This window comes from Brachypodium distachyon, chromosome 5, assembly GCF_000005505.3.
Source record: "Brachypodium distachyon strain Bd21 chromosome 5, Brachypodium_distachyon_v3.0, whole genome shotgun sequence".
In the NCBI taxonomy this organism is placed as follows: domain Eukaryota; kingdom Viridiplantae; phylum Streptophyta; class Magnoliopsida; order Poales; family Poaceae; genus Brachypodium; species Brachypodium distachyon.
Window position 1 is genome coordinate 5,082,485 of NC_016135.3, and position 27,308 is coordinate 5,109,792.

General features: G+C 45.8%; 5 protein-coding genes across 8 annotated transcripts; 4 read left to right on the forward strand and 1 right to left on the reverse strand.

Moving 5' to 3' along the window:
- Nucleotides 1–1,631: 1,631 nt before the first annotated feature.
- Nucleotides 1,632–4,880, reverse strand: LOC100844044 (putative receptor-like protein kinase At4g00960). The gene is made up of 7 exons (XM_014895986.2): nucleotides 4,020–4,880; nucleotides 3,808–3,915; nucleotides 3,361–3,542; nucleotides 2,951–3,161; nucleotides 2,458–2,698; nucleotides 2,221–2,371; nucleotides 1,632–2,126 (listed from the first exon to the last, which is right to left on the reverse strand). The coding sequence occupies exons 1-7, from the start codon at nucleotides 4,798–4,800 to the stop codon at nucleotides 1,824–1,826; spliced, it is 1,977 nt and encodes a 658-aa protein (XP_014751472.1). The 5' UTR covers nucleotides 4,801–4,880; the 3' UTR covers nucleotides 1,632–1,823.
- Nucleotides 4,881–7,723: 2,843 nt separating this feature from the next.
- Nucleotides 7,724–8,521, forward strand: LOC100845563 (50S ribosomal protein L30). The gene has a single exon (XM_003581378.4). It carries the CDS (start codon nucleotides 7,833–7,835, stop codon nucleotides 8,175–8,177), a length of 345 nt encoding a protein of 114 aa, XP_003581426.1. The 5' UTR covers nucleotides 7,724–7,832; the 3' UTR covers nucleotides 8,178–8,521.
- A 1,398-nt stretch (nucleotides 8,522–9,919) lies between these two features.
- Nucleotides 9,920–14,351, forward strand: LOC100826627 (probable LRR receptor-like serine/threonine-protein kinase At3g47570). The gene is made up of 2 exons (XM_014895987.2): nucleotides 9,920–13,390; nucleotides 13,468–14,351. The coding sequence occupies exon 1, from the start codon at nucleotides 10,696–10,698 to the stop codon at nucleotides 11,989–11,991; it is 1,296 nt and encodes a 431-aa protein (XP_014751473.1). The 5' UTR covers nucleotides 9,920–10,695; the 3' UTR covers nucleotides 11,992–13,390; nucleotides 13,468–14,351.
- LOC106865502 (probable LRR receptor-like serine/threonine-protein kinase At3g47570) lies at nucleotides 12,379–14,013 on the forward strand. Its single transcript, XM_014895642.1, has 3 exons — nucleotides 12,379–13,390; nucleotides 13,468–13,617; nucleotides 13,898–14,013. The coding sequence occupies exons 1-3, from the start codon at nucleotides 12,379–12,381 to the stop codon at nucleotides 14,011–14,013; spliced, it is 1,278 nt and encodes a 425-aa protein (XP_014751128.1).
- A 2,863-nt stretch (nucleotides 14,352–17,214) lies between the features above and the next one.
- LOC100826942 (probable LRR receptor-like serine/threonine-protein kinase At3g47570) lies at nucleotides 17,215–21,826 on the forward strand. 4 transcript variants are annotated; one of them, XM_010241423.3, is made up of 3 exons: nucleotides 17,216–17,589; nucleotides 17,673–21,096; nucleotides 21,168–21,807. In XM_010241423.3, the coding sequence occupies exons 2-3, from the start codon at nucleotides 18,240–18,242 to the stop codon at nucleotides 21,524–21,526; spliced, it is 3,216 nt and encodes a 1,071-aa protein (XP_010239725.1). In that variant the 5' UTR covers nucleotides 17,216–17,589; nucleotides 17,673–18,239; the 3' UTR covers nucleotides 21,527–21,807. The 4 variants fall into 4 exon arrangements, with proteins under 4 accessions (XP_014750929.1, XP_010239725.1, XP_014750928.1 ...); XM_014895442.2 differs by having other exon boundaries at nucleotides 17,748–21,096; XM_014895443.2 differs by having other exon boundaries at nucleotides 17,215–21,096; nucleotides 21,175–21,347.
- The last annotated feature ends 5,482 nt before the right edge of the window (nucleotides 21,827–27,308 follow it).

Genomic DNA, 27,308 nt, shown 5'->3' on the forward strand with positions numbered 1-27,308 from the left:
TGGATAGTAAAATGTAGATACCAGATGCGCTTTAGCGCCCTGCAGTATTCTAGTTTCCATACAAACTACTAGCAGAAATGCAGTCGCTAGATCAATCCTATTCGATCACAAACAGAGTGCGCTATTAGGTGGCCGCAAATTAAGCCAGCCGTTGTAACCAATAAACTGCCCAATCCTAAGATATGTACCGAGTTAGATCAGACGTAGCAATGGATAGGGATTCGATGCTTACCCCTCTGGAATCCACGGTTCCGCTGATCCCGGTACGACCCAATCTTCTCCATTCGCGACGCGCCGGGCCGAGCTAGATGAATTCATTGCTGTCCCCTCGCCCTAGGAAATAGCAGAGCATCTCACCTCTAGCTTTGTGACTATGCTGCCGCAGATCTACAACCAGGCTCACGGTATGCCGTGATCGAAGCAGCTCGTGGGTGGTGGTTAGGCTGAGCGGAGGCTTGAACGGGGAAGGTTGTTGGGGTGTGGTGGGTAGGATGTGCACCGATTCCTTTCTGTCCTCTTGCCCGCTAGGTAAACCTTGCATATTTCGGCAGTGGCGTCGCCGGCGCTGCGCTGCTGCTCAAACCTGATTTGGGTTGGGGGGATTGGGTTGAAACAGCAAGGCGGCTGTCCCCACCTGTCATTGTACCTTCGGCCCGCCTGTCAAGAAGCCCAAGCAGACCCACCTGCTAGTCTGCACTCGTCCCATGTGTCATCCCGAGCCTTGGTCCGCATGTCAGCTCCCGCGACCCGTTAAGCGCTGCCCGCTTTGCTTGCTTCCGCGTCGTCCCACACGGCAGAACCCTCCCCTGGACCCACCTTCCAGGTCACATTGCGGCCCACACGTTAGAATCAGACGGTCAAACCTGATTGACCGTTAATACCTGGTGCGCCATAAGGGCATTTGCGAGGAAAAAGCAGATCGCCCAAGTGCAGAAGCGAGGAGTGGTTTCAACCTTGGGTATTTCTTAGCAAGGCTAAGGAGACAAGGGCACAGAAATAAAAATCCCTTTTAAAAATAACACCATCTAGACTTTGTCATAAGCACTCTTGAATCATTTCATGAAGCAACACGACTCCATGAGGAAGTGACGCTTAACCATGCATGAAAGCCAATTGAATTGGACGGATGACATTTGGATGCGTCTGTATTGATCTGATTAGTATCAACCTTAGTACAAGAACTGAAGTTGGTTTGTCTGCAAACAAATTAATTTGTCGGTACAACTGAATTTGGGAAGTATCTATGTTCTTGGGGAAGAGGGTCACCATATTTGTTACTACTTCTCACCTGGTCACCATATTTTCAGAAAAACTTGTTCAATAATAACCCTTTGGATTAATTAATAATGCATGTTCACTTGATTTTTAAAGATATCAATGCATAGGCATTTATCTTTGATAATTGTTATGTTTAGATACCCAATCTTTATGATAGAATCATCATATTTCTGAAACAGCAGAGAATCAAAACCTCCTTTGGCACGATCCGTAATTGCTATTTTCTTTTCTATGTACACCGTGCAACACATATTTTTTATGTTGGATCAAAAAGGTAATATTTTCTTTACCATAAGAAAAGTTAATAAAATTAATAATACATACAATTATAGCTAGGTAAACATTTGCAAAAAGAAAGGGAAATAATCAAAGACAATTAGGTAAAATCAACTATTCTGTAATCCAACGGGGAAGCCTCTTTCCTACTCTCGAGAGTACATAGTATCACATTATAAACACCACTTAAACTAAGCATTATGAAATAGTTACAGTATCATTGGATAGTATGTTTGGGACGGCAAAAATAACATGACATGGGGAAAACACTATCTAGGGATTGTGGCGGATATGGTCATATCGTTAATACTACGTGAGTCGCTAGTAGTGGATGCCTCTTCATTTCCCACCCTTATGTTGAAATATGCTGGCTTCTTAGGCTCATCCATGATCATAGTCTCACTACTTAGCATTGCAACAACGTCAGCCATGGTTGGTCGATCGGCTGCATTCTCTTGTACACACAACAATGCTATGTTAATGCACCTCATGATCTCTCTCGAGTTACTCTTGGAAACCAGTGATGCATCAACAAGATCAATCCACCTTTCCTCTTCCCATAGTTGCCATGCCTGTTAATTTGTAATTTCATCACACAACTTAGGTTGTATAAAAAGATAAAAAAAAACAATTTTATGTGCTTAAGTTTGTGTAATGTACACTCACATATCCAAGGAGATTGATGAAATCTCCATATTGTTGGCTACCAGAATTCCTGTTTCCACTAAGGATCTCAAAAATAATAACACCAAAACTGAAGACGTCGGATTTAATAGAGAAGACGCCCTGCGAAGAATACTCAGGAGCCATGTAGCCACTAAAATGGTATAGATGTCAGATTCCTATATATGGTTACACTATAATGTAAATGTTCATAAGTGCATTTAGTTCTATGAAACTTACTATGTACCAACCACTCTTCTTGTAGTATTTCCTTCGGTGTTATTTGAGTCAAATATTTTTGCGAGACCAAAATCCGAAATTTTTGGATTCATTTCGCTATCCAAGAGAATGTTGCTTGGTTTAAGGTCTCGATGTATGACACGCAAACGGGAATGCTTATGTAGGTAAAGAAGTCCGTGTGCTATTCCTTCAATTATTGCTACAAGTTTGGGCCAATCCAGTAGAGCTCTTTTATTTTCATCTGCACACAAATTAGATATTAGTTTTTTTTCCATTAGTTGAAGATTTACTGAAATTCGATGGATCAATTAGATATTAACACGTCAGGAGAAAAACACGTGGAGAAATGATCAACATCTATACAGTTCAGTTATCTAGAGAAAAATCCACTGATGGGGCTAACAAAACTAAAATACGTATCGAGTAGTGTTTAGTCGCTCTGATGGATGGACAAAAGAATATCTAAGCTCAATTAAGAAATGCAGATGCATACCAAAGATGAAGAAATCCAAACTCTTGTTTGGCAAGTATTCATAGATCAAAATTTTCTCGTCTTCTTGAGAGCAACATCCTAAGAGCCTAACCAAATTCCTGTGCTGGAGTTTGGCTATGAGCTGGACTTCATTTTTGAACTCTACAAAACCTTGTCCTGAATGTGAAGCAAGTCTCTTAACTGCTATCTCCAATCCCTCGGGAAACTGGCCCTGGAAAATATATATTCAGAAGTTAGGCTCTTTCTAGTCCAAGTTACATTCTGGTCCTCCTCGATTACTAGTTACAAATTACTCCAGTATCAGCTCGTCAGTTCTTTTTTTCGAAACGGAAGCTCGTCAGTTCTTTCAATAAATCTAATCCATACAACTATGTCAGGCTGCTAAATACTCTTAGACATACTAAATTTACCTTGTAGACAGAGCCAAAGCCACCTTCTCCAAGTTTGTTTTCTTCAGCAAAATTATTTGTGGCCTCCAGTACCTGTTCAAATTCAAAGACCGAGAAGTCTGAATTGTTCCCTTCCCAAACTAGTTGTTCCTCTCCTTCGGAATCCTGAGCACGCCTTGATCCTTGTAATCTCGTCAGTTTACCTGAAACATATGCATGATTCATAGCTAGTGTGAAGTCTCTCTTTAAATGATGTTCAATAGTATCTGATTAACATTACCATTAATTAATTGGAACTAATTTAAACAAGAGACTACGATGGAGAACATGGTTTCAGTAACGAATTATGGTATTCCCTCCGACCGGTATTAGTTGTCTCAAATTTGCCCAAATACGGATACATCTGTGTATAAAAAACATCTAGATAGATATAATATTTTAACAAGTAATTCCGACCGGAGGGAGTACCTTTTCTTTGCCTTGTGAGCCGTCGATAGTAACAGAGGAGGCAGAGGAATGCAGCTGCCGCTAGAGGAACCGCAACTACGGGAATTATCCACAGCTTGCTCATATTATCTGCAGATACATATGAACATGATCACAGCATGCCAATTAACAAGTGTATGAACTATAACAAGAAGTACAAGCAACCATGTGGATGGCTTGGGCCGGACTTATACCCTTGTGTTTTGGAGCCGGAGCCGGAGGCGGCGCCGATGCCGCGTCGATCTTCAGCATGGGTTCCCCAGTGTAGAACGGGTAAGTCTCGTACCTGAAGTAACATCGTACGACATGGAGCTGCCCGCCCATGCGCAGCGCCATGGTGGCGTTGACGGTGCCCAGCAGCCTGCGCAGGCACGCCCCGCAGTCTTGAGCAGATATGTCCGGCGTGCACTGCGCCAGGGAGCGCACCAGCGGGAACGTAGTGCGGCTGTCCATCACGCCCGTGGCAAACCTCCCGTTTGACGCCGCGGCGCTCTCCACGGTGTCCACAAGCAGCCGGCGGACGAGCCCCGCGATGCCGTCGCCCGTGACGTTCTTGATGTTCCACTTCTCGAACGGCTCGTCGTCATCGACCGTGGCGTTGAATGGCGCGAGGATGCTGAGATTGAACGAGTAGATCACGGTGCAGGGGTCGCCGTAGTAGTAGGACGCCTTGTAGCACTGGTCCTGCGGGGACGGGGTCTGGTTCACGAGCCGGTTTATGGTGCCGTTCACGCAGTCGCCACAGGCGGTGTCGTTGCCGAGGATGTCGCCGCGGCAGAGCGCCATGGCGTAGACGGTGTCCGGGGACTGGCCCAAGGTGGCCGTGGCGAAGTGGGATGGGGAGGAGGCGGTGTTGTTTGGGAGCTTTGCGGCGACGAGCTTGAGGTTGTCGCAGAACACGTCGGCGGACGCCGTGAACGGTTGTGTGATGAATAGCAGGAGCTGCAGGATGACGACGCCGATGCTGCTCGCCATGGCCGACCGGCTAGCTAGAACGTACTAGAACTGCTTCTTGTTTTTTCTTCTCCGGTCCCAGTTGAATAACTCAACTCAGTGCCCGGCCGGCCGGCCGGATTTTATCTATAGCGAGTCGCCGTCGGGTCAATTGGGAAAAATTAATAAATATACAGCATTTTCGTCAGTTGATTTCCTCAACAATCAGGTCAGGTGGTTTTTTTTTTGACACGATCAGGTCAGGTATTTTGGTAGTGGGTGACTACTAACACCATACTCTGAAACCATCGACGCAACCAACACGCTTAGATTCTTAAACCACTTACCTAGTCTTCAGCAGATCCATGCGGACGATCGTTAAAAACCCGATAAAGGTAGAAGACTTCCGCGCCATAGCCTCTGCATAGAGATTTATAGTCATCTCAAAGTCTTAAAGTGTGTTTGGGACAGCCTCCAGCTCCATGTAGTCAGTGGAGCAGGTCATTCATAACTTCACTTCTCTTAGAGTTTGAACTGTGATTAATTAAAAAATGAAGTAAGATTTTCAGTATTCACAGCTCCAACTCCACGAAAAAAAATGAATCTTTGAATGACCAACTCCACAAAATCAGTGGAGTTGGAGCTGTCCCAAACACACTCTTAGTAAACCGATTTTGGTCACTGCTCCGCGTTCGACCTAAAGTGCTTTTCTTTCAGAGAGAATGACCACAAACAACGCTCTTATCACTTTTGAGTGTTTTTGTACTATACAAAAAAGTAAGGATATGAATGGTGGTTTTTGCGCCTATAAACTGGAATTGACCAAAGGATACAATACTGGAATTTTTTGGAAGAAGTCTTAGTAAAGCTTGGCTTTGCAGCCAAGTGGGTGCACTCGGTTATTACCCGCGTTAAATCGGTCTTCTTTGCAGTAAGATTCAATGGGAAACTACTATATCTAACACAAGGAAAATCCTTGTCGCACTACATGTTCCTGTTGGTGACGGAGGGTTTGTCCACACTTATGCAAAATCATATAGACACTGCATTATTTGGGAACTACATTTGCCTCAGGGGATAGGGAATATCACACCTACTCTTCGCCTCCAACTCAAATCCTACTGGCATTGTGAATCAACTCCACATACATCACATTAGAGATTCTTTTTGCCGGATGTGATTGATCTCTGGACTGAAAAAAGAAGAATAGAAAGGCCAGCTCAGTTGATTTTTCTTCATTTTTCCAAGACAAAAATGCACTTTAAATCACGTCCAGCTGTACTCTGCTATCTGCCTATCTGGTGTGCATACTGAATGAATCACTGCATCAGCCAGGACTAGTTCTGCAGCATTTTTTTATCATTAATTCGTATGTACTCACTGCAACTCTACTAGTCGCAGCGTCGAGAACTCAATTCTCTTCTCTCCCAGACCGAACACTTTCTTTCCGATCCAATTCACTGCAACTCTACGAGTATTCCCTGGGTTCATTTGCACTAAAACCACGACAAATTATTTAGAAACGGAAAAAATAATTACTTTTCATTGCATCACGTCCACGAGAGACAACCCACAAAGTCCCGACCGAGGCCCAACGTCACTAAGTCTCTAGATTGCTTACCTATAGTCTCCAAATATTCCCGTCATAATTTCATTCTTAGGAATCGATAAATGTCATTGTCCGATGTCATTTTCAGTGATCCGCAAATGTTTCAGGTGCAGCAATTTCCACACACGACGTCTTGACTCAGGCACTCATGAATTGTAAAGAAATCCTCCGAAGGTGGCCAACAAATTATACTATGTGCTTTGCCTCTAGCTAGGCCTCTAGCTAGGCACCAGTGCCGGCCGGCCAGCTGGGACAAGTTAACCGGTCACGTTCCACAAAAGAAAAAAAAAGTTAACCGGTCACGATCAACCACTACTGGCTTACAAATATTGGTTTAACTAGGTCTTCGATGGTCGTATTGTCCTTTCCCTCAAAAAAAAATGGTCGTATTGTCCAATCAAGGCAATCATATCTGCCAAGTTCAGTGCTGCTACCAAACTTTGACGCTTCTTCTTTGCGTGGCCTGCCAACATGTTTATCTGCTCTTCGATGCTCCCCAGATGATAAAAAAGGACAAGATCCAAGCTAATTATTAGCTAGACAAGAAAAAGAAGATAAGTGTACAAAAAATGTAACACGGCGTCAACTACCGATATCCATACAATCTTGGGCCGGACAAATGGGCTGTTGGGTATTTTATTTCTCAATATTTTGGGCCAGCCCAACATGGATCTGCAGTTTCTTTTGTCCTTTTGTCACTTTTCGTTTTTGTGTTTCTTTTCCTTTTCTTTATAATTTTCACATTTGAAGATTCAGCAGCTAAACAATGATTCCATTTGTTTGTGTATATTAAGTAAAATGCAAGTCGTAATGAATGTTCTTCTAAATCACAAAATGTCTTTTTGTCGCATGTGAAACATATTTTATACTAACATAGTGTACATGTAAAATGCTCTTATAAATACATTTTTCAGAAGCAACGTCTTCAGGAACAAGATACAAATACACGTAATGATGTTGCCGGATCCACAACCTATGAAAGTCAAGGATGCCTAGTTCTAAGCAATCAAGGCAAGACCATCGATTTGAAGATAACGCCTTTCAAAAATAGTTCATGTATTCAAAAATATTGTAATTTTCCCAAAATATTCATGTACGGAGTAGTTCAAATAAATATGTATGTGTATTAATAATTCATGTATTTCTAACAAAGCATACAACAAAAAGCAAATAAAAACAATTAAATATCGAAAGTCAATTTTTAAAATATCGAACAAGATAAAAATTGAAATGGCTAGCCAAGCCCAACTAGTCCACACTCCCACTCCGGCAAAACAGCCTCACCTAGACAACCAAGCTAATGGCCCAAGGCCCAACAGATCTCAGGAAAATGAAATGGCTAACCAAGCCCAACTAGTCCACACTCCCACTCCGGCAATAGGTACCAGAGAGTTTAGGGTTCCGGCCGCCGGAGCAACCAAAGAGCAGAAAGAGAGATAGTCTGCGAGAGAGAGGGAGCGAGGAGATGAGCGGGAGCGCCTTCAACGCGTTCAAGTCCCGGGTGCCGGTGGAGTGGAGCCCTCGGCTGTACATCACGCTGGTGCGCGGCCTCCCCGGGACGCGGAAGCTCCACCGCCGCACCCTCGAGGCCATGCGCCTCCGCCGCTGCCACCGCACCGTCGAGCACCGCACCACGCCCTCCCTCCTCGGCATGCTCACGCAGGTCAAGCGCCTCGTCGTCGTCGAGACCGAGGAGATGTACAACGCGCGGAGGCAGGCCGACGAGCTGCGGCGCGCGCCCAGGCCGCCGCTCGTCGTCTCCCACAACCCGCCGCCCAAGGTGGCGGCTTCCCCGGAGGCTGCCTCTTAGGCGAGGTAGTAGTAGCCTCTGGTTAGTTTCTCGAGTCCCTGTTGTTCTCGTATTTGCTTGCCTGCCTGCCTGCCTGCTTGCGGGGTGTTTGATGTAGTGCCTCGGAAGGGTCGGCACTATCTTTCTTATCTGAGTTGGGTATTTTCCTCCGAAAAATACATTGAAGATGTTGGGTTAGTGGTTATGACATTGACTTGATAGAAATAAGTGAGGAGTTTACTGTGATCATACAGTTTTACTACTGATTAATTTACAGTTTATTATAGAAGACCTATGTCAAATCATTTGATGTTGCATATAGCTATGTGTGCTGAATATAGATATGGCTGCAATACGCAATAGAAGATCTCCTGAAATGTAATTGCATGAATAATGAGGTGACAAGGTGTTGTAACTATTACAGCCATCTTGATTGCGGGTTCCAGTTTGCTACAGCCTACAAGTATAAAAATATTTCAGTTAGGTAACTGTGAATATTGTGATATGGCGATACACACTTCGCCATGGTTGGTATCCACTATTGCCTGAGGAAAGAAGGAATGCGTAGGGGAAAGAAGAACAAGGGCAATCTTATCCAAATGGAAAGTACTACTCCCTCTGTCAGGAAATAGAATTATATCTTATACGAAATGGCATAGAATTGGTAGATTATATCTTATACGAAATGGCATAGAATTGATTACATTCAACCTGAGTCATGCTAGAGGTTACATTTCTGAAAGTACTGGAATTATTTTATATCCATACTGAAGTTCATTTTGACTGTTCACGGTTCTAATATCTTCCTGAATGGTAGGCTAACACAGAAATTGAACGCTTTCTAAATTATGTGTTGATGTTCTTGACTTGATGTGCCAAGGTTCGCCCATCCATTTGAACTACAGGAAAGTAAATAAGCTTGTATGCTATGCTTCTATACCGAAGCAGGAAATATACAGAGATAACAAGTAAAAATATTTACTGGCTGTTTTATTTTTCATCTACTTTAAATCTCTGGTAACACGATTCTGGAATCTCATTGAAAGGGCGACCTCATGTAACCTTTTGCTTGATCAAATGGTTTCACAAAGTATTGAACTGTTAACGTCAGTGAAATGGGAACTTGTGTGCTTAGAAACGATTATGCATCATGTAGATATGAACTTTCCAATTTATCTTTAACATCTTCGATCTTAGTTATTCTCTCCGGTCCATGACAAGAATTTAGGAACGGAGGTCCATGACAAGAATTTAGGAACGGAGGGAGTAATACATTTCCCATGTACTTAGGATCCATATATAATAGTAGTAATATACTTAAACTTTTGAAGGCAACGTTGAGGCTGATCCATCATAATCTTTCTTTGTTAAAGAAACTTAACAATTGATTTTTCCAGTCCGTCTTTTGCCTCCTGATTAACCTTGTTTATCTTCTTGCTGCAAAGAGTGCCATGACTGGTCTCAGTTCTTGTGATTTGACTCTAGTTCAATGAGTGGAGTGGTTTTCCTCTCTGGTAAGGCTTCCAGTCTGAGTTCTGAAATCGGGCCATAAGAATGTAACCCTCCAATTCATTATACTAACGGGACATTTAAATGTGTACGTCGTTCCTTCTCCTCCATGCTAAAGGGACAAGTATTAGATTGAATTCTTGCCTTGTTGCCAAGTCACGGTAAGCCAATAATAACTGCTTGAAAATGAAACTTGAAACCCCATGGTAAGCAATGGTAGAATAGAAGGGCTCCAGGCAGGCGTGCACGAACACAGCAAAGACTCCAAGCAACAACCTTTGGTCACCCAGCCGACCACAAGTGTATTTTTTTTAGAGGACCAGGCTGACTAGCTGTCTTCATTTCTCTTGATGGCGAAGGGCCTCGGGTTCGCATGCCTGGAGCGATGGAGCGCCCGCCCAAAACGGGGTCACCACCCCTGTGTAAGTATCTCGTGCTCCCATCTTGTATTGTCGATCGACAGCTATGCAGGGTCTCCAGTCCGCCATATGTCGTAATCTTAAAAAATCATGGACAGGCAACAGCGCGTTCCATCCTCATCCTTTTTGCTGTTGTTGTGATGCTCCGTCCTTGTTTTTTATTACTCCGTCCGATTCATATTAGTTGTCTCAAATTTGTCTAAATGTGGATTTATCTATATCTAAAAAACGTCTAGATACATGTAATATTTCGACAATTAATATGGATCGGAGGAGTATATCAAGAAGAGTTGCTTAACAAAGTCCAGTATGACTGTTTATTTACTAACTGAAAGATACAAGAGTAGCTTTGTTGTGCAATGTTTAACTAACTCCTCAGCGATCTGTAGCAATTGTGTAGTAGTTCCTGAATTGAAAACTCACTCTCAAATCTCAGTATCCCTGTCTCAGGTTAACAGTAGCATATACCTACCGAAGTAGCAACTGTTTGACCAAGTCTCTGAACAATTTTCTTCCACGTTTCGTGTTATACTAGTCGAGTGACGGAGGTTACAAGCAAGTCAACTGGTCAAGTGTGGAAGTCTACCCTGGGAGCATATATACAAGAAGGAATGTGGCCAAGATACACTGCATTAGAGCGTATGGACATGGCTGCTCTCTGCTCTCTTTCTCCACTCGTCCTCCTCCTCTTGACCAATCTTCTTGTCTTCTTTTCCTCCAACACCATCGCCCAATCCAAAAGCAACAAATATGAGATCGAACGGCAAGCCCTCCTCTCCTTCAAGTCCGGCGTCTCCAACGACCCGCACGAGGTCCTGAGCTCATGGGGCGGATCACTACACTTCTGTAGATGGAATGGTGTTGTCTGCGGTATGACGCGTCCATTTCATGTGGTCTCGGTGGACTTAAGCTCCTCAAGTCTCAGTGGTGAGTTATCTCCCTGGATAGCTAATCTTACATCATTAGAACGGGTAGACCTGTCAGAGAATCGATTCGCTGGAGTCATCCCTGAGGAGTTAGGTACACTTCAACATCTGAAATATCTGATGCTTCCGACGAACAATCTTGTAGGTATGGTTCCTAGATCATTAGGCACCAGTAGATCGCTTACAGAGGTCAATCTTGCGCAAAACTTTCTTACCGGTACTATCCCAGATTTTCATAAGATGTCCGTGCTACAAATTCTCGACCTTTCATCTAATGAACTTTCTGGAAGCGTACCTTTATCACTGGGAAATGTTTCTTCTCTCACAGCCATATGGCTTGAGTCAAACAACTTATCAGGGCCAATTCCAGAAACTTTGAGTCTTATTCAGAACATTAGTGTGCTGAGTTTAGGTAGCAACTCCCTGTCCGGGCATGTTTCAGCCAAACTCTGTAACATCTCATCACTCATTTACCTTGGCTTGTCCGAAAATTACCTTACTGGAAGCATACCATCTTGCATTGGAAACATGTTACCAAAACTTGAAAATTTGTCCATGTCGCGTAACAAATTCGATGGATTAATTCCACCATCACTAGCAAATGCATCGAAGCTCCAACGGATTGATCTTGGATACAACTCCCTAGTTGGACCGGTGCCATCCCTAGGATCTTTATCTGACTTACGGCTACTAATTCTGGAAAGAAACTCCCTACAAGCTGAAGGTTGGGAATTCCTTATCTCTCTCACAAATTGTTTGCAACTACAATTATTGGATATGAGTCGGAATGCCCTGAATGGAAGTATCCCTAGGTCAGTTGGAAATCTTTCCACAGCTTTACTACGTATAAACCTTGGAAACAATCAAATTGTTGGCACAGTACCAATTGAGATTTTTAACCTTCGAAATCTCCAAATGCTTGCTATGGGTCAAAACTTGCTTTCAGGGGTTATTCCTCCGGTTATTGGGAATCTTAACTAGCTAAATGTCCTAATTCTATCAGGGAACAAATTTTCTGGTCAGATCCCCTATACGATAGGTAATCTTTCTGTGTTGACCACGCTTTATCTAGACAACAATGACTTGAGTGGGAACATACCGACAAGTTTAGGGAAATGCAAGCAACTACTTATGATAAACTTAGCTATTAACAACCTCCAAGGGCCAATACCAAGTGAACTCATCAATAGCACTGCCCTCGTGGGTTTGGATTTGTCAACGAACTACCTTACAGGATCAATACCGCAAGAAATTGGTACCTTGCTACAACTTGTTCGTCTTGATATTTCCTACAACAAATTGTCTGGAGAAGTTCCATTTTCACTTGGCCAGTGTGTCCAACTATCATCTCTCAGATTGAGAAGTAACATGCTTAATGGAAGCATACCTCAGTCTTTCAGTAACCTGAAATCCATCGATCAGGTTGATCTTTCCCAAAACTACCTTGTTGGACAAATTCCAGAGTTCTTTGCAAGCATGATTTTCTTACAGCAACTTGATCTGTCCACCAACTACTTTGAAGGGCCGATTCTGACAGGTGGCATCTTTCGGAATAATAGTGCAGCAATCTTGCATGGTAACACACATCTGTGTGAACGTGCAACCACCACCTTATTTCAATTCCCAATCTGCAGCACTCCATCAGCTGATGAGAGCAAGATAAATGCACTCCTATTGGTAAAAATTATTGCTCCAATTGCTATCGCGTTGCTCTCCTTCATATGCTTTGTGGCCACTCTTCTGAAGAGAAGGCAAGCACACATTGCTCCGTGCTACAAGGAGACAATGAAGAAGGTGTCTTATGGTGACATCATTAAAGCTACCAATTGGCTCTCTCCAGTTAACAAGATCAGCTCAAGTCGTACCAGTTCGATTTTCATTGGGAGATTTGAGTTTGACACTGACCTGGTTGCTATCAAGTTATTCCATCTCGAGGAGAATGGTGCGCGCAACAGTTTCCTTACTGAGTGTGAAGTGCTACGGAACACCCGGCATCGCAACATTGTTAAAGCTGTTACCGTATGCTCGACAGTGGACTTGGAGAACAATGAATTCAAAGCTATAGTTTTTGACTTCATGGCCAACGGAAGCTTGGACATGTGGGTGCACCCAAAGCTTCACCAAAATAGCCCCAAAAGACTACTGACTTTGGGCCAGAGGTTGAGAATAGCAGCGGATGTGGCCTTGGCTTTGGATTATATGCACAACCAGTTGACGCCTCCTCTAATCCACTGCGATTTGAAGCCAGGAAATGTTCTTCTGGACTATGACATGACTGCAAGAGTTGGTGATGTTGGGTCAGCGAGATTTCTCTCTTCAAGTCCTGGTAGTCCAGAAGACTTGGTTGGTGTGGAAGGAACAATTGGATACATCGCACCTGGTGAGTTCAACTTTTCTCGCTCGAGTATTTCTTATTGGTTTCTCTCTTCTATTAACATGCTGCAAATGCTTTTACAGAGTATGGTATGGGATACAAAGTGTCAACAGGATGCGATGTCTATGGTTTCGGAGTCTTGCTTCTAGAAATGCTCACCGGAAGGCGACCGACAGATGCGATGTTCACCGACGGCATGAGCCTTCACAAGCTTGTGAGTTCAGCATTTCCAGGTAGACTTCGAGAGGTTTTAGATCCCCATATGGCCCACGAGAAGCAGAACGTGTGTGAGAAAGTATTTATGCGGAGCTATATGGTACCTATGGTTGAAGTTGGCCTCCAGTGTTCTATGGAATCACCTAAAGATCGACCAGGAATGGGAGAAGTTTGTGCCAAAATTTTACCTCTTAAACAGGCATTCTTTGAGTCCTGTTGAATAACCTACGGATCTACACGCTCCTCAATAAACAATCTGTCACATGGATATCCTTGATGTAAATCTTGGTTCAACAGGCCACATGATATCTCGATGGCTCCGGTTACTGAAAATGATGCCTGGAAAGAGCAGATGTTCCCTCTCTCAGAATAAAGGAGTAGATGTTGAGTACTGGAGCTTCCTATCAAGGTAGAATAGTATCCCGTCTAGTGTTACATTGTATCTTCTTACTCAAAGATTTGTGCATTACGTGGTATGATATGTGCAGCCGCAAATTTGGAACAAAAATGCATGTTCCTTTGTGTCCTCTCTATATAAACGTGTACATCAACCCGCCTCCCTACTTTTTCGAAGACCAAATTCTAACTTCTACGGGTGCGTAAAAACCTACCCCGGCAGCCAGGGACGAGTGTTGGAGATATGCCCTAGAGGCAATCATGTGATGATGTTATTTCCTATGTATTCATGAGTTATTTGTCCTTGAACATCATCACTGATATGTATCAATAAATACGTGATTTGTTTGTGAAACTATGTATTCTATGATGTTGTTCTAATGGTCCCTGGTCATTGAGGTTATGCGGACACATAACCTAGACTAGCAATGTGAATCAGTGTGATGACTATGTTTCACAAGTCATAGGGCAAGGTGTTGCCGACTGATAGCATGGACTCGACAATGAGATTGTTGAGTCGGACAGACCCGCACTGAGACACAACGAGATGATTGTCATTTGTTAGTCTCAAGTACGATGTATATGCCAGTCCTAGACCTGAGGTCATCGTATGAGCTTGGGATGTGAATCGGCCTACTTAGGGGTTGCCAAACGCTACTCCGTAACTGGGTGGTTATAAAGGTAGCTTTCGGGTTTGCTGAGAAGCATGCTGCGAGTCATGGTTGATCAAGATGGGATTTGCCCCTCCTGTTCGGAGAGATATCTCTGGGCCCTCTCGAGTGATCAGATTCGGAAAGCATGGCCATGCGACTTGGGTTAAGTGTTAACCCGTTCGGAAATCTGTATCACAGGAACGAGAAGAGATTCGAGCTATCCACAAGGATGACACGCACTCGCCTTGAGCTCGACACACATATCGCGAGGCAAAAGGAATGTTGCATATGACACATTGTATGGTTCGTCAATATACCTTGTGGTTACTCGGGAGTTGGCACGTGCTGCTAGGCGCCGCTACCAACTATCGACTTGAGTCGGTGCCAGTGGACGAGCAAGGTGTTACTCGGGCCCGCAGTCCGAGCTCGTAGTCGTGGCCGACTGACCGCGAACCTGAAGGGTCACACGCTTAAGGGGTGGGAACCGAGTTGGATCGGATCCAACTCGTATCGGGCTTGGACTCCTAATGGGCCTCAAGTGTTGAGCCCACTAGGGACGTCTATATAAGTGGAGGAGACCAACCCGTCTAGGGTTAACCCCAGTTCAGACGCGAGTTAGACTCGGCCGTCGCACCTCCACGCCCAAAGCCTTGCGATCGGATCTAGCAGTCCGCCGCACGGAGTTCCTCCCTGTACGTGTGGATACCTCGGAGGCGCTGCACCTGCGGCGCTTGGACGAACTGTTCGTGGGATCGGCGAGGAGGAGCAGGCTGTTCGACTACTCGGCATCGACGCGCTACATCGACTCTACTTCCGCTACGGGTCTGCGCGTCTAGTGGTAATCTCGTGATCCATTATCTACAGCATTGTTCCGGGCGGAAGCGGTAGAAAATTTTATTTTGTGCTAGCGTAGCATACCGTGTTCCCAACAACGAGATGGTTACCGCTGGTTCTTCTTGTCTCTGGCAGCCTATTCGGCACTGAGATGTGTTGGGAACCATCGGTCAACGTTTTTGAATTGCAATTTCAGTTTCTTCTGTGACAGTTTTCGGTGTCTTTGGTAGCAACGTCTCGAATGTAGAGATGATCGTCACCTGGAATAGAAATTATCCTTGTCTTGTGTGGCCAACACGGCTGACATGGAGAGCTTGTGATGTACTGGTCCTGCTCGGATCCTGATCCGGCAGATCATCATTCTACGCTTCTAAATGGCATGGAGTTGTGCTGGCAATAATGTTTTGCTGTTACTTGGCTTGGCAGTTATCGCGGTGATGATGGTGTATGTTTGTTTGGGACAGTATTTCTCGTGTTCTGTTCTCCTGATTTTGTTTTGTTTGTTCTCCTGATTTTGTTTTGGACACTATGATGATGAAGCATCAGTTGAATAGTCGGCCTTCGTAGTGTTGTCCCCCAGCCTTCAATGGTTTTAAATTCTCACCTATCGTGACGAAGACTCATCTGTCTTTTCAAAACCTTTGAGACTAGTCAAGTTTGTGCAAGCTTGGCATCCGTAGTTTTTTTTACCAGAGTCATGGTGAATGCCGAGATGCAAAAGATGAAGCCAGAGACGGTGGCTCCAGAGAATCTTGATGTAATCTTCAGTTTTATCATGGATGATGGATGATCGATTTTATGTTGCCTCGGTATGTTTCAGTTTGTTCAATTTGATATACTTTGTGTTATTATTAATCAATAAATAAAGTTAGATGTTTCTGGAATTCTAACTCTCACATCCTAGTTTCAAAATGTGAAAACCACCTGATTTAGTAATTGCTCCATATTTCTTTTTTTAGGAAAACTTGAAGAAAAAAATCCCTACGCTAGGAATAACATTCACGATGAACTGACTTTTCTATTTTTGATGTTAAATTTAAACTGTAAACAAGTCAACTTAAACTAGTAAACACCATTAAAATTTGATTCTTCTTTTTCCAAGATCTATGTGATTGGGTGAAGCTAGTCCAAGGAGAACACCAAATACTCCTAGAGCTTTACATAAGCACTCTACTCTTGATCCTAAGAGCCTCTCTTCAGCTGTTGGCCTGAAGGTGGAGGTCCCCTACCTAAGGGACCTAGAAGGATAGGAGAGACGCGGAAACCCACTTTGGCTCCCAAGATCCAGTGCTCCCTAAGGGACGCAGCGAATCAAAATGGGCACCATTGATGGGGACGTCCGGCGAAGCTAGATTCAAATGAGGAACTTGCTGCTTGAGACCAATTTAATTTGAGAAGCTGGCCTGAAGCTGGTGTTGACTCAAGCTGATCTCTCTAGTCTTTTAGACTTGTTTCATCTGTCGTATGATTTTGCGTCTGTAATTGTTTTTCGTTTTTGAGCTCAGACTGAGTTCAATACTCCATTGCAGACATGTCGCATGTGGTTTCCTTTATATATAAATGGAGCTGGCCTGTTAATCGAAAGAAAACTCCTAAAACTATACTTACACTATATAAATCGAAATTTAAATTCAAACTGAATGTAATGTTATTTAGACGTTCTTAACAAATTCAAATAAAGTTCCATATTCTTCTTTTTCCTCCAGAAAATCACAACTACTGTACTGCTTATCGGGTCTTACGCTTACGGCTTACCTGTAGGCTTGAGGAGCCGCTGGATCTTCACGCTCAGACCCACCACCGCCTCTGCTGCCTCCAACGCCTCCGGCAGCTCCCTCTCCATCCTGGACAGTCCCAGTCCCCTCACCGCAGCTCCTTGCGCCGTTCTCTCTCGCGCCTACCCGCCGCCGTCGCCGGCCGACTCCGCGCATCGCCTAGGGTTTCTCTTTCCGTGTTTGCGGTCCCTAACGGCCTCCTCTTTCTGACTCTTAGAATCTCAAACCCCCACCAGCAACTTAACCCGGCCTCGCTGCGGCGGTTCCCTATGTCGAGCTCCGCCGCCCGCCGGCGCGTGGAAGACCAATGAGGAAGCAGTAATTGTGTGCGGTAAGTCTGTAGCTTCCCAATTTGGCACGCTGAAATACCGAAATTGCAATTCTCCATGTTGTGTCACCACATTCAGTTATCAGGCATGCTACTCCAACACAAATTTGCAATGCAAAGCCAAATATTATTCTTAAGCAACGCACCATCACTTTGAGCAGTGTGGGTCTGTCTGTGTGGTTTGGGTCGATCGATGCCAGCTCTGACACCACTTCAGAGTTCGTCCGTTTGAAGGTATGTCATGGCATCGCCTCTCCGTTTTGTTCGTCTAGTTTGCTGCGTGCTCCGCAGGTTACATGTAGCACTCAGGACTCTGGTGGAGTACTAAGACATTACTTGTCAGTTGTCACTGTTAAATTTCCTCATTTGGCTTTCTGAATGTGTCTATCACAGTCGACAACTAAATTTTTTACACAGACTGCACACGTTTTCTTTCCAAGTCTGTTTCACTCTTCTAAATTTTCTTACCTTTGCCTCACGTTCAAGTTAGAAAAACTGGTCATCCTGCATTTAATCGAGTCAACGTAGTCAAGCATACCTGCAGGCCCATTCCTTCAGGTAGACAAAATCCTTTAAAAAAGACACCCCACACAACATAACCTCTCCAAGCTTGCAGTTCTTGGTTCTTTCACATCCTGTAAACTCTGGACATCATGCTCTCAGTGTTGTCTCGAGTCTGTATTTCACTCATCCTTTTCATCTTCGTCGGTGCTCCAATACTCCCAGCAGCAGCAAAAGCAAACATGTCCGAGATAGACCGTCAGGCCCTCCTTTGCTTCAAGTCTGGCATCAGCTCTGATCCTCTTGGCATCCTGAACTCATGGAGCGGCGCCTCACTTAACTTTTGTGCCTGGAAAGGGGTCACTTGTGGCACAAAGTTTCCACCCCGGGCAATCTCTCTAGACTTGACCTCTGCACATCTCAGCGGGCAAATATCTACATGTGTAGGCAACTTGACTTTTCTGTCCGGGATAAACCTTGCCGATAATCATCTTTCAGGAACCATTCCTGATGAGTTGGGTAAGCTTGTAGACCTCCATATGCTGATGCTTGCAGGCAGCAATCTTGAAGGTACTATCCCTGATTCATTAGGCGCTAGCATGTCTCTTAGCTATGTAAATCTTGCGAACAATACTCTTACCGGAGGTATCCCTCTCTCATTTGCCAATAGCTCCTCACTCCGCACACTTATACTGTCACGCAATAACCTCTCTGGAGAGATTCCTGCTACTTTGTTTCATAGCTCATCTCTACTTACTATGGTTGATCTGCAGTTAAATTTTTTTACTGGTCATATCCCCCCTTTCTATAAGATCGCAGCTCTCAAATTTCTTTGTCTGGCAGAGAACTTCCTCTCTGGAAGCATACCTCCCTCAATAGGAAATGTTTCTTCTCTCACTTCTATACTGCTCGACCAAAATAAGTTATCCGGATTAATTCCAGAAACTGTGAGTCACATTACAAACCTTCTTAAGCTTGATTTAAGCTTCAACACTTTGTCAGGGACTTTTCCGTTGTCGCTTTACAACATGTCATCACTCCAATACTTCAGCGTAGCCAGAAATGGCCTTGTTGGGCAGATACCATCTCACATTGGTTACTCACTACCAAACCTCCAGTTTCTGATCATGGAAAGCAACAGGCTCAATGGCCTGATCCCTACTTCACTAGCCAACTTGTCAAATTTGCAAACGCTTGATCTTTCTAACAACTCGCTCCATGGTTCTGTTCCATCTCTTGGATCCTTAGCAAACTTGCATCGGGTGGTTTTAGGGAGGAACTTGCTACAAGCACATGACTGGCTATTCCTTTCATCTCTAGCAAATTGCACCCAGTTGACAAAGTTGTCCTTGGAAGGGAATGCCCTGAATGGCAGCCTACCTACGACAGTTGTTGAACTTTCCAGAAAACTAGAGGATTTATCGCTTGGCTCAAACCAAATTTCCGGCTCCATACCTCTTGGGATAAGCAATCTTGTTAACCTCACTTCTCTTAGGATGGAAAGCAATTTGCTTTCTGGTAGCATACCTTCCACAATTGGGAAACTGCAAAAACTATTTATCCTTAACTTATCAAAAAACAAATTATCTGGTCAGATCCCCTCCTCAGTTGGTGACATTACTCAACTAGGCAAGCTTTATCTTAATGACAACAACTTGTCTGGTAATATACCAGGTAGTTTAGGTCAGTGCATGGGACTTCTTGAACTAAACTTGTCTCGAAACAACCTTGATGGATTAATTCCAGACGAACTCTTTCATAACCCTCCACTCTCCTTGGGTCTGGACTTCTCACACAACAATCTCACAGGGAAACTGCCATTGGGACTGTGTAAGCATGGTGTTAATGGTCCAGTATCCCTTCACATGGAAGGAAACAAGTTCCGTGGACAAATTCCAGAATGTTGGAATTTATTAGTGTTGACCCAACAGATTAATCTTTCTCACAATGCCTTAACGGGTTTCGTGCCTATATTCTTTGCGAATCTCAACATGCTAGAGCAACTTGATCTGTCTTACAACAACCTGGAAGGTTCTGTTCCTACACGTGGGATATTTGAGAATTTTACCCAGGCACATTTGGATGGCAATGAGAGGCTCTGTTCAAGCTCCGCTACACTAGCAGCACTACCAACCTGTGCTGTCATCTCGGCTCCAGCGACTAAAACAAAGCACCATCTGTCCTTGCATGTGACCTTGCTGCTAATTGTACTACCACCACTTGCTATTGGTTTTCTGTTGTTGCCATGGTTTCTATTTACACTTTGGGAGAGAGGGGTGACATTTCGACGATGGGATGTTGTGTCCAAGATGTTTTCATTTCCACGTTGGGATAATTTGTCCAAGATGTTTTGGTTCTTTGCCCATCTCAAGAGAAGAAAAGTACATACAGTTGCGTGCCATGACGAGAAGAAGCTGAAGCGGGTGTCATATCAGGACATCCTTGAAGCTACTAATTGGTTTTCTTCGTACAACAAAGTAAGCTCAACCCGCACTGGATCAGTCTATGTTGGTAGGTTCAAGTTTGACAATGACCTAGTGGCTATCAAAGTATTTAACCAGAATGAACCTGGTGCAAACGAAAGTTTCTTTACTGAGTGTCAAGTGCTACGGAGCACGCGCCATCGAAACATTCTCAAATGTGTGACGACATGCTCAACGTTGGACACAGAAAGCAATGAGTTCAGAGCACTAGTCTACCAGTTTATGGCTAGTGGCAACCTTGAAAGATGGCTTCACCCTAAGCAACACAATGACATACCAAAGAGAACCCTAAGCTTAGGCCTGAGGATATGCATAGCCGTAGATGTGGCCTCTGCTCTTGATTATCTTCACAACCAACCGATGCCGCCTTTGATGCATTGTGATTTGAAGCCAAGCAATATTCTTTTGGATTATGATATGACTGCAATTATTGGTGACTTTGGTTCAGCAAAGTTTCTGTTGCCAGTTTCGGGTAGTCCGGAAGACTTAATCGTTATCGGAGGAACAATTGGATACATGGCACCTGGTAAGTGTGTTTTTCTTCATATAGTTGTGCATGTTTATCCAGGATGTAAGTGTGTTACTTCGCTTTTTCAGAGTACAGATTGGGCTGCCACATCTCAGTAGGAGCTGATGTCTATAGTTTTGGAGTGATTCTACTGGAGATGATTACCGGAAAACGGCCGACCGATGATATGTTTGTCGACGGACTTAGCATTCACAAGTTCTGTGAATCCATGTTCCCAGACAGACTTGCAGAGATTCTAGATCCTCATATGGCGCATGACGAGCACCAAGGGTGTACAGAAGTATGGATGCAGAGATATGTTATCCCGTTGGTTGCACTTGGCCTGTCATGCTCCGTGGAATCTCCAAAGTATAGGCCTATAATGCATGATGTTTGTGCAAAACTATTCGCTATTAAAGAAGCTTTCCTGGAACCTTTTGATGATTGACGGGTATTTCAACTCTGTGAGAGGTTGCTGATTCATTATTGTTAAGAATGTAATTATCTAGCCTGTCTATTTGACAAACTTAAAGAAACGGCGAGGACACATGTGATTTGCAGTGAATAATAGCTGGCTGCTAGTAGTATAAATCACCATTTGTTGCCGGCTTATTCAATGACTTTTCTTTTAATATTGATGCGAATGTACGGAAAATTATCGTGCTTGTAATTAAGGGCTACCTTATGTAAAGGTGGGTTTTGATGTAATAATATGTGCAGTCCAATAAACTTCGCCATTTCTTGACTATTGAACAATTTACTACCCGAGGTTTAATATAATAATTAGGCTTAATTTTATGTCTCATATTTAAGGAGTGATGTTTATCTAACATTAGTACATCAATGGAACGAAATCATATATTGAGCTCTAACTTTTTTTTTCTTGAACCCTTGTCTGACGTCATTTTCATTAGAAGAAATGCTGAGATGACAAAAGTTAGAACAAGCCAAATAGCAAAGTAAAAGAAAAACCAAAACCGAATCAGAAAATAAAAAAGGAAAAAGGCCCCAAAGACAGAAAGGAGAAAAAAGATGTACAGTAGCTTAATACTCTCTTCGTCTCTGCATATAAGATGTTCGACTTTTGTCCTAAGACAGACTTTTTAAATCTGTCGGTTTGACCAAGTTTTATTAGATTGGTCAGTTGTGGCACCTAAGCCTTCATAGGGATGTGTCCCCCTATGAAGGCCAAGTATTGAGGTGCAGGCTTATGTGGCTGCTCAAAATCTTTGAGATTAGTTCAATTCTTAGGGGCTTAATCATTAGTAGTGTCTTTACCAAAATAATGGTGAGATATCACTAATCAAAAGATGAATCTAGATGTGGTACCTATGGAGAAACTTGATGTAATTTTAAATTTTATGATGGATGATCGATTTTGTTGTTCGTGTGTGTTGTTCTTCTAGAAAGCAACAAGAGTAAGGGGTGCCAAAACTCGATGGCACAAATGCATTAAAGTAGGGCGTGTACGCCGGCCTTATAACGAAGGTCGCCGTACACTTGGACAAGTTGATACCTCGATATTTTTTAATATGTTCAGTCGACCCTGCGGGTGCGACTTAGTTCTATGTTAGGAGAGGCTTCGAGGAAATTGTTAGCCAAAGTGTTTTGGGTCGATCGTGGCTCCCCGAATCACTTAGCGAGAGATCGCAAGGGCCGCTTCGTATTTGGACCGAACGAGGCTTCCCAAATAGCGAGGTCGAGATACCCTTAGTACTCTTACCCGACTTCCTTTCCTTCGGGCTCGGGCCGAACGAGCCTTTCCGAGATCCCGAAATTAGAGCTCCTCAAAGAAGCTCTCTAGCCCTCTCCCCTTAGTTTATTCAAGTTGAGAGTGAATGGTACATGCCCCATGGGAGGATATTTATAGCCTAGGAGTCCATGACAAAAGACCATGACTATCCTTGAGGGAGAGAGAAAGTTGGGGACAAAGTGGTAAAAGTAGCTCCTTAATCCAGAGATTTTGTGTGCACCAAGTGAGAAAAGTAGGGGTTGGTCCATGGTCCACCATGTACCAAAAGCGTCATCTCTACACCTTTCTTGGCCCCTATTCAAGCTCATTTCTCTCATTGACCATGGCATGAGATGTTTGACTTGTTGACTTGTCTTGATTGTTGCCATGTAGGATTGACCGCGTCACGTAGACATCTTGACCCTTGTAGAAAAATATTGACATAGTCATCGCCACGTAGGATTTACGACCCGGCCCATATAAGGATTTTATTTTACTACAACAGTGTGTATTTCAGTTTGTTCAATTTAATGTACTTTGTTGTATTAATAATCAATAAATAGGTAGATGTTTCTGCAAATTCTTACTTTCACACCCTAGTTTCAAATTGTCAAGCAAATAAACCCCAGTTTGGCGGTTATTTCTGTTTTTTAGGAAAACGTTGACACCCTGTTTGTAGCCCCCATTTCATTTCATTTGGCAGAAATCAAATCAAATTTTTGATAGGATTGAATTTAAATTTCAGAAGATCATTTTAGTGTGCTCCGGAGAAATGGTGCCTTTTAGGAAGGAACTGGGGTATAAGTGCTACTTCATGAAATTCCAAATTGAATTTTATGCCCAACTATACAATTCCAAATTTAAATTCATAATTTAGATGTTTTTGATAAATCAGGGGCCCTGCGGGCCTCCCCAAAATTTCCGAGGGCTTATCTGTATTTTTTCCTGAATTCCTGGGCCTTTTCGCAATTTTTCCGAACCCCGGCGGCCACGTGGGCCAGCTGGGCCGGACTCGGGCATGCGCGGGCGCGATCTGGGCCGCCTTCGGGCAAGCCATTTCCCTTTTTTTTAAAACACAGGCCGGTTTCTGGGCCATGTCCGCGCTGAGGCCCAGTTGGGCTCAATACCGGTTCGTTTTAAGTGACTGGGATCCGACGGCCGCAGGTGCTTCCCAGCCCTAGATCGGACGGCCGGGAGGTCATCTTCAAGCTCGGTACGGGCTAGGGAAAGGTGGCGGTCAAGCTAACCACCTTTTCCACTCTATGCCTCGTCGTCGTCACCTATGGTGACGAGGGGAGCTCAGCCCCGGTCGGGGCCGTGTGGGGGGCTCTCCTCCTCCCCCCTTCCTCCTTTTTGGAAAAGATGGCTTGTCTTCCTTCCATTTTTGTTAGGCTAGGACAGTGGAGAGGACGGCAAGGTGTCGCCGCGGCATTGGCTCGGGCCCGGACGCCTAGGAGCTTGCCGGCCTATAAAATGGAACCCTTGGCCACTGGGGAGCTTCACACCGGTCTGACACCGAAGCCTCATTCGGCGGCGTCCGAAATTTCTTCGGGACTTGCTGTTGTAGGGTGCCTTGGAGGGGCATTAGGCGCTTCCTTGTCACGACGGAGGTTCGCGGAAGCTCATCGTCGTTGAGTCTTCGGGGAGGGGGGGGGGGGGGGCACGGGGCACGCGCGAGGCCGCTCGGGTTGCGGTGCCGATTGTGTCTTCAAGTCTTCCCGGGGGACCCTCGTCGCCGGCCGAGTCTTCCCTGCTCGTGTGAAGGTGAGGGGGACACAGCCGCGTTGATCTTGGCATCCTTGGGCGCCGGGAGGCCCTTCGGGCATTCCGACGAGTGCCTTCGGCGCGTGTAGGGGGCCGACATGGAGCGATGGAGTCCGAGGGCGCCCGGCGCGGCGTGTGTAGCCAGGACGTGCGCAAGGCGCACGGTCCGGCCACATGCGTGACGTTCGGGGGCGCAAGCGTGGAGTAGACCGGCAAGGCGCGGGCACGGCCGTTAGCCGTCAGGGCACATACGCGGGGCGGCACGCACACCCATAGAGTGACGCCGGCGCGCACGTCGTAGGGCACGTGCGGCGCTCGGGGGCGCACGCGGCGCGTCAAGGGCACGCAGGGAGCATCGCGGGTGGGCACGGCATGGCGTGGGCGCGTGCAGGGCGCGGCGGGTGCGCAGCGGGCGGCGTGGGCATGCACGGCGTGGCCTGTGCGGGTGCGAGAGTGGCATTGCGCTGAACACGGGGCGGGCACGGGCAACAGTCCGCCCGCCCCCTTCCTTCTTTTTTTACGGCTGCGCGGGCAGGCCGAGTGCTTCAGCCCGGGAGGCTTGGCCTCCTTTTTGTTTACCTGCGCGGGCCGAGTGGCCCAACGAGCTTGGCTCCTCTTTTTTTGTTTGCGTCTTCTTGCGCGTACGGGCATTCAATGCGTCCCTTTGGATCCTTTTTCTTGATCTTGCCAATCTCTTTGAGATTTTTCCACATCCCTACTAAATGTTGGCGATTCTTTTTTTGTGTAGGTGAGATGGCGAGACCCGACACCGAGCGAGGGACTGAGAGGCGCCTTCCAAGGGCTCCGCAGCAAAGGGGGCGGCGAGCCGACCGTCAAGGAAGAAGAAGGTTGCCTTTCCTCCGCGCGGGGGTCCTCTGGTGGTTCCAATGGCCCCGATGGAGGGTGGTTGGGCTCATTACTACTTTCTCCCGTCTTCGACGAGTCCCGAGGATCTTGTTCAGCTGGAGGAGGCGGGATACTTCCCCAAGGGGGATGGTACCTTGCCTGATGGCGAGGAGTTCAGGCTCGACCACAAGTGGCACCCAGGGTGCATCGTGGTGTTTTCGGCTTGGTTCCACATCGGCTTGTGTGTGCCCGTCCACCCCTTCTTCCTGGAATTTTGGAGACGTATGGCATTGAGTTAGCTCAGCTTCATCCTTCGGCGATCGTGAGGTTGAACGTGTTCCGCTAGCTATGCGAGACGGCACTTCACGAGGAGCCTTCGATCATGTTGTTGTTGTTCTACTTCACCGTGGAGGTGAGCGAGTCACTAACTCCTAACGGATTTACTCTGAGCGCCTTTGGTTCGGTGAACCTGAGGCTTCGCTCCAGCTTCGGGGACGACTTTCTGCTCCTGCCGGGTAGGAGCACGGTGAAGTTGTTCGACAAATGGGAGTCCCAGTGGATTTTCCTTCGGGCCTAGAGGACACATCTTCAACACTTGGGGGCTGGAGGCCTGAAGGAGGTGTCTCACCCTGGCGAGCCTCGGTCGGCCGACCTTTGGAAGGTGACGACCAAGATCAAGGAGGTATCCGCCGAGAGGAGTTTTCACGACCTCATGGAGGAGATGGTGATGGCAGGGCGCTTCATGATGAGGAGCCGCTCGAGGTCCGAGATCGGGATTCCTCGATCTTTTTGTCCCCCGCAGTCCGTCACCGCATGTGAGTACCACTCCTTTTTCCCTTTGTTCCTTGATTGTTCTTTCTCTTGCTATTGTACTTAACAATTTCGGTGTGTCTCTTTTCAGCGACTTTTTTCGAGGAGATGGCGGTGTTGTGGGTCGCGCAGCTGATAGGTCCGTATGGCGGGCCAGAGCACCGTGATTACGAGACTAGGATCAGTGGCGGGGGATGCCACAACATCATCGCGAAGTGCTTCGGGAAGATGGTGCCGATGCGACAGGATCCGAAGCTTGGCCGCCTCCTCCGAGTGGGTGATCGCTATTCCTACTTGGCGACACCGTCGATGTTGGCGGTGGGGTCCAAGTTGCAGGATTCTTGCGGGAAGGTGAAGGCGGGAACAACATTGTTAGGCCTGGCGGTGCCTGTCATGCCGGCCCCAAGGTACCTCGTCCATCGAGTGGATGCAAGAGGAAGCTCCACCGACTCCTTCTCCTTCTTACGACTACGCCCCTGTGGATTCCGCGGATCCGGCCGTGGTTGAGTCAAGGTCTCCCCTGAGAGAGACTTTGGACCTACACATGAAGGGGAAGATTGGACTTGAGCAAGTGCTTCATCCTTCGAGCCACGAGGTTGAGGCATTCGCTCGGGAGACGGGGCTTCGGCTTCGGAGTGACTCGGTGGTGGAGTTGTCTACCGGAGCCAGCGGTGTTGGCGTCTAGGTGTTCTCCATTGGTTGCGAGCAGCCCGAGGAGGATGCTCCTACCTCGGGTGAGTGCCCTTTTCTTTGGTTATGTCGTTCTTCTCCGGCGAAGATCCTGACATGGTTTCCTTTGCTTGTTTTTAGGTGCAAGGCTTGCAGCTCTCGGGGTACCCGAGGGCGAGCCCCCGACTCGAGCGGAGGACGGAGTGCTCCTGAGGACCAAGGATGGAGTGAGAGACCCACTTGCGACACTAGAGCTGGTGAGCATCCGTGACATGTCTCCCTTGATCCTTCGGGCTTGCTTTGCGCTAACATTCGTCTTCTTCCTAGGTGAGGGGTTTGGTCGAGGCCGTGGGCGCCCTTCCTGCCCTCAAGACTCAGGTGCGGGTGCTTTCCGCTGCTTTGGATGTGG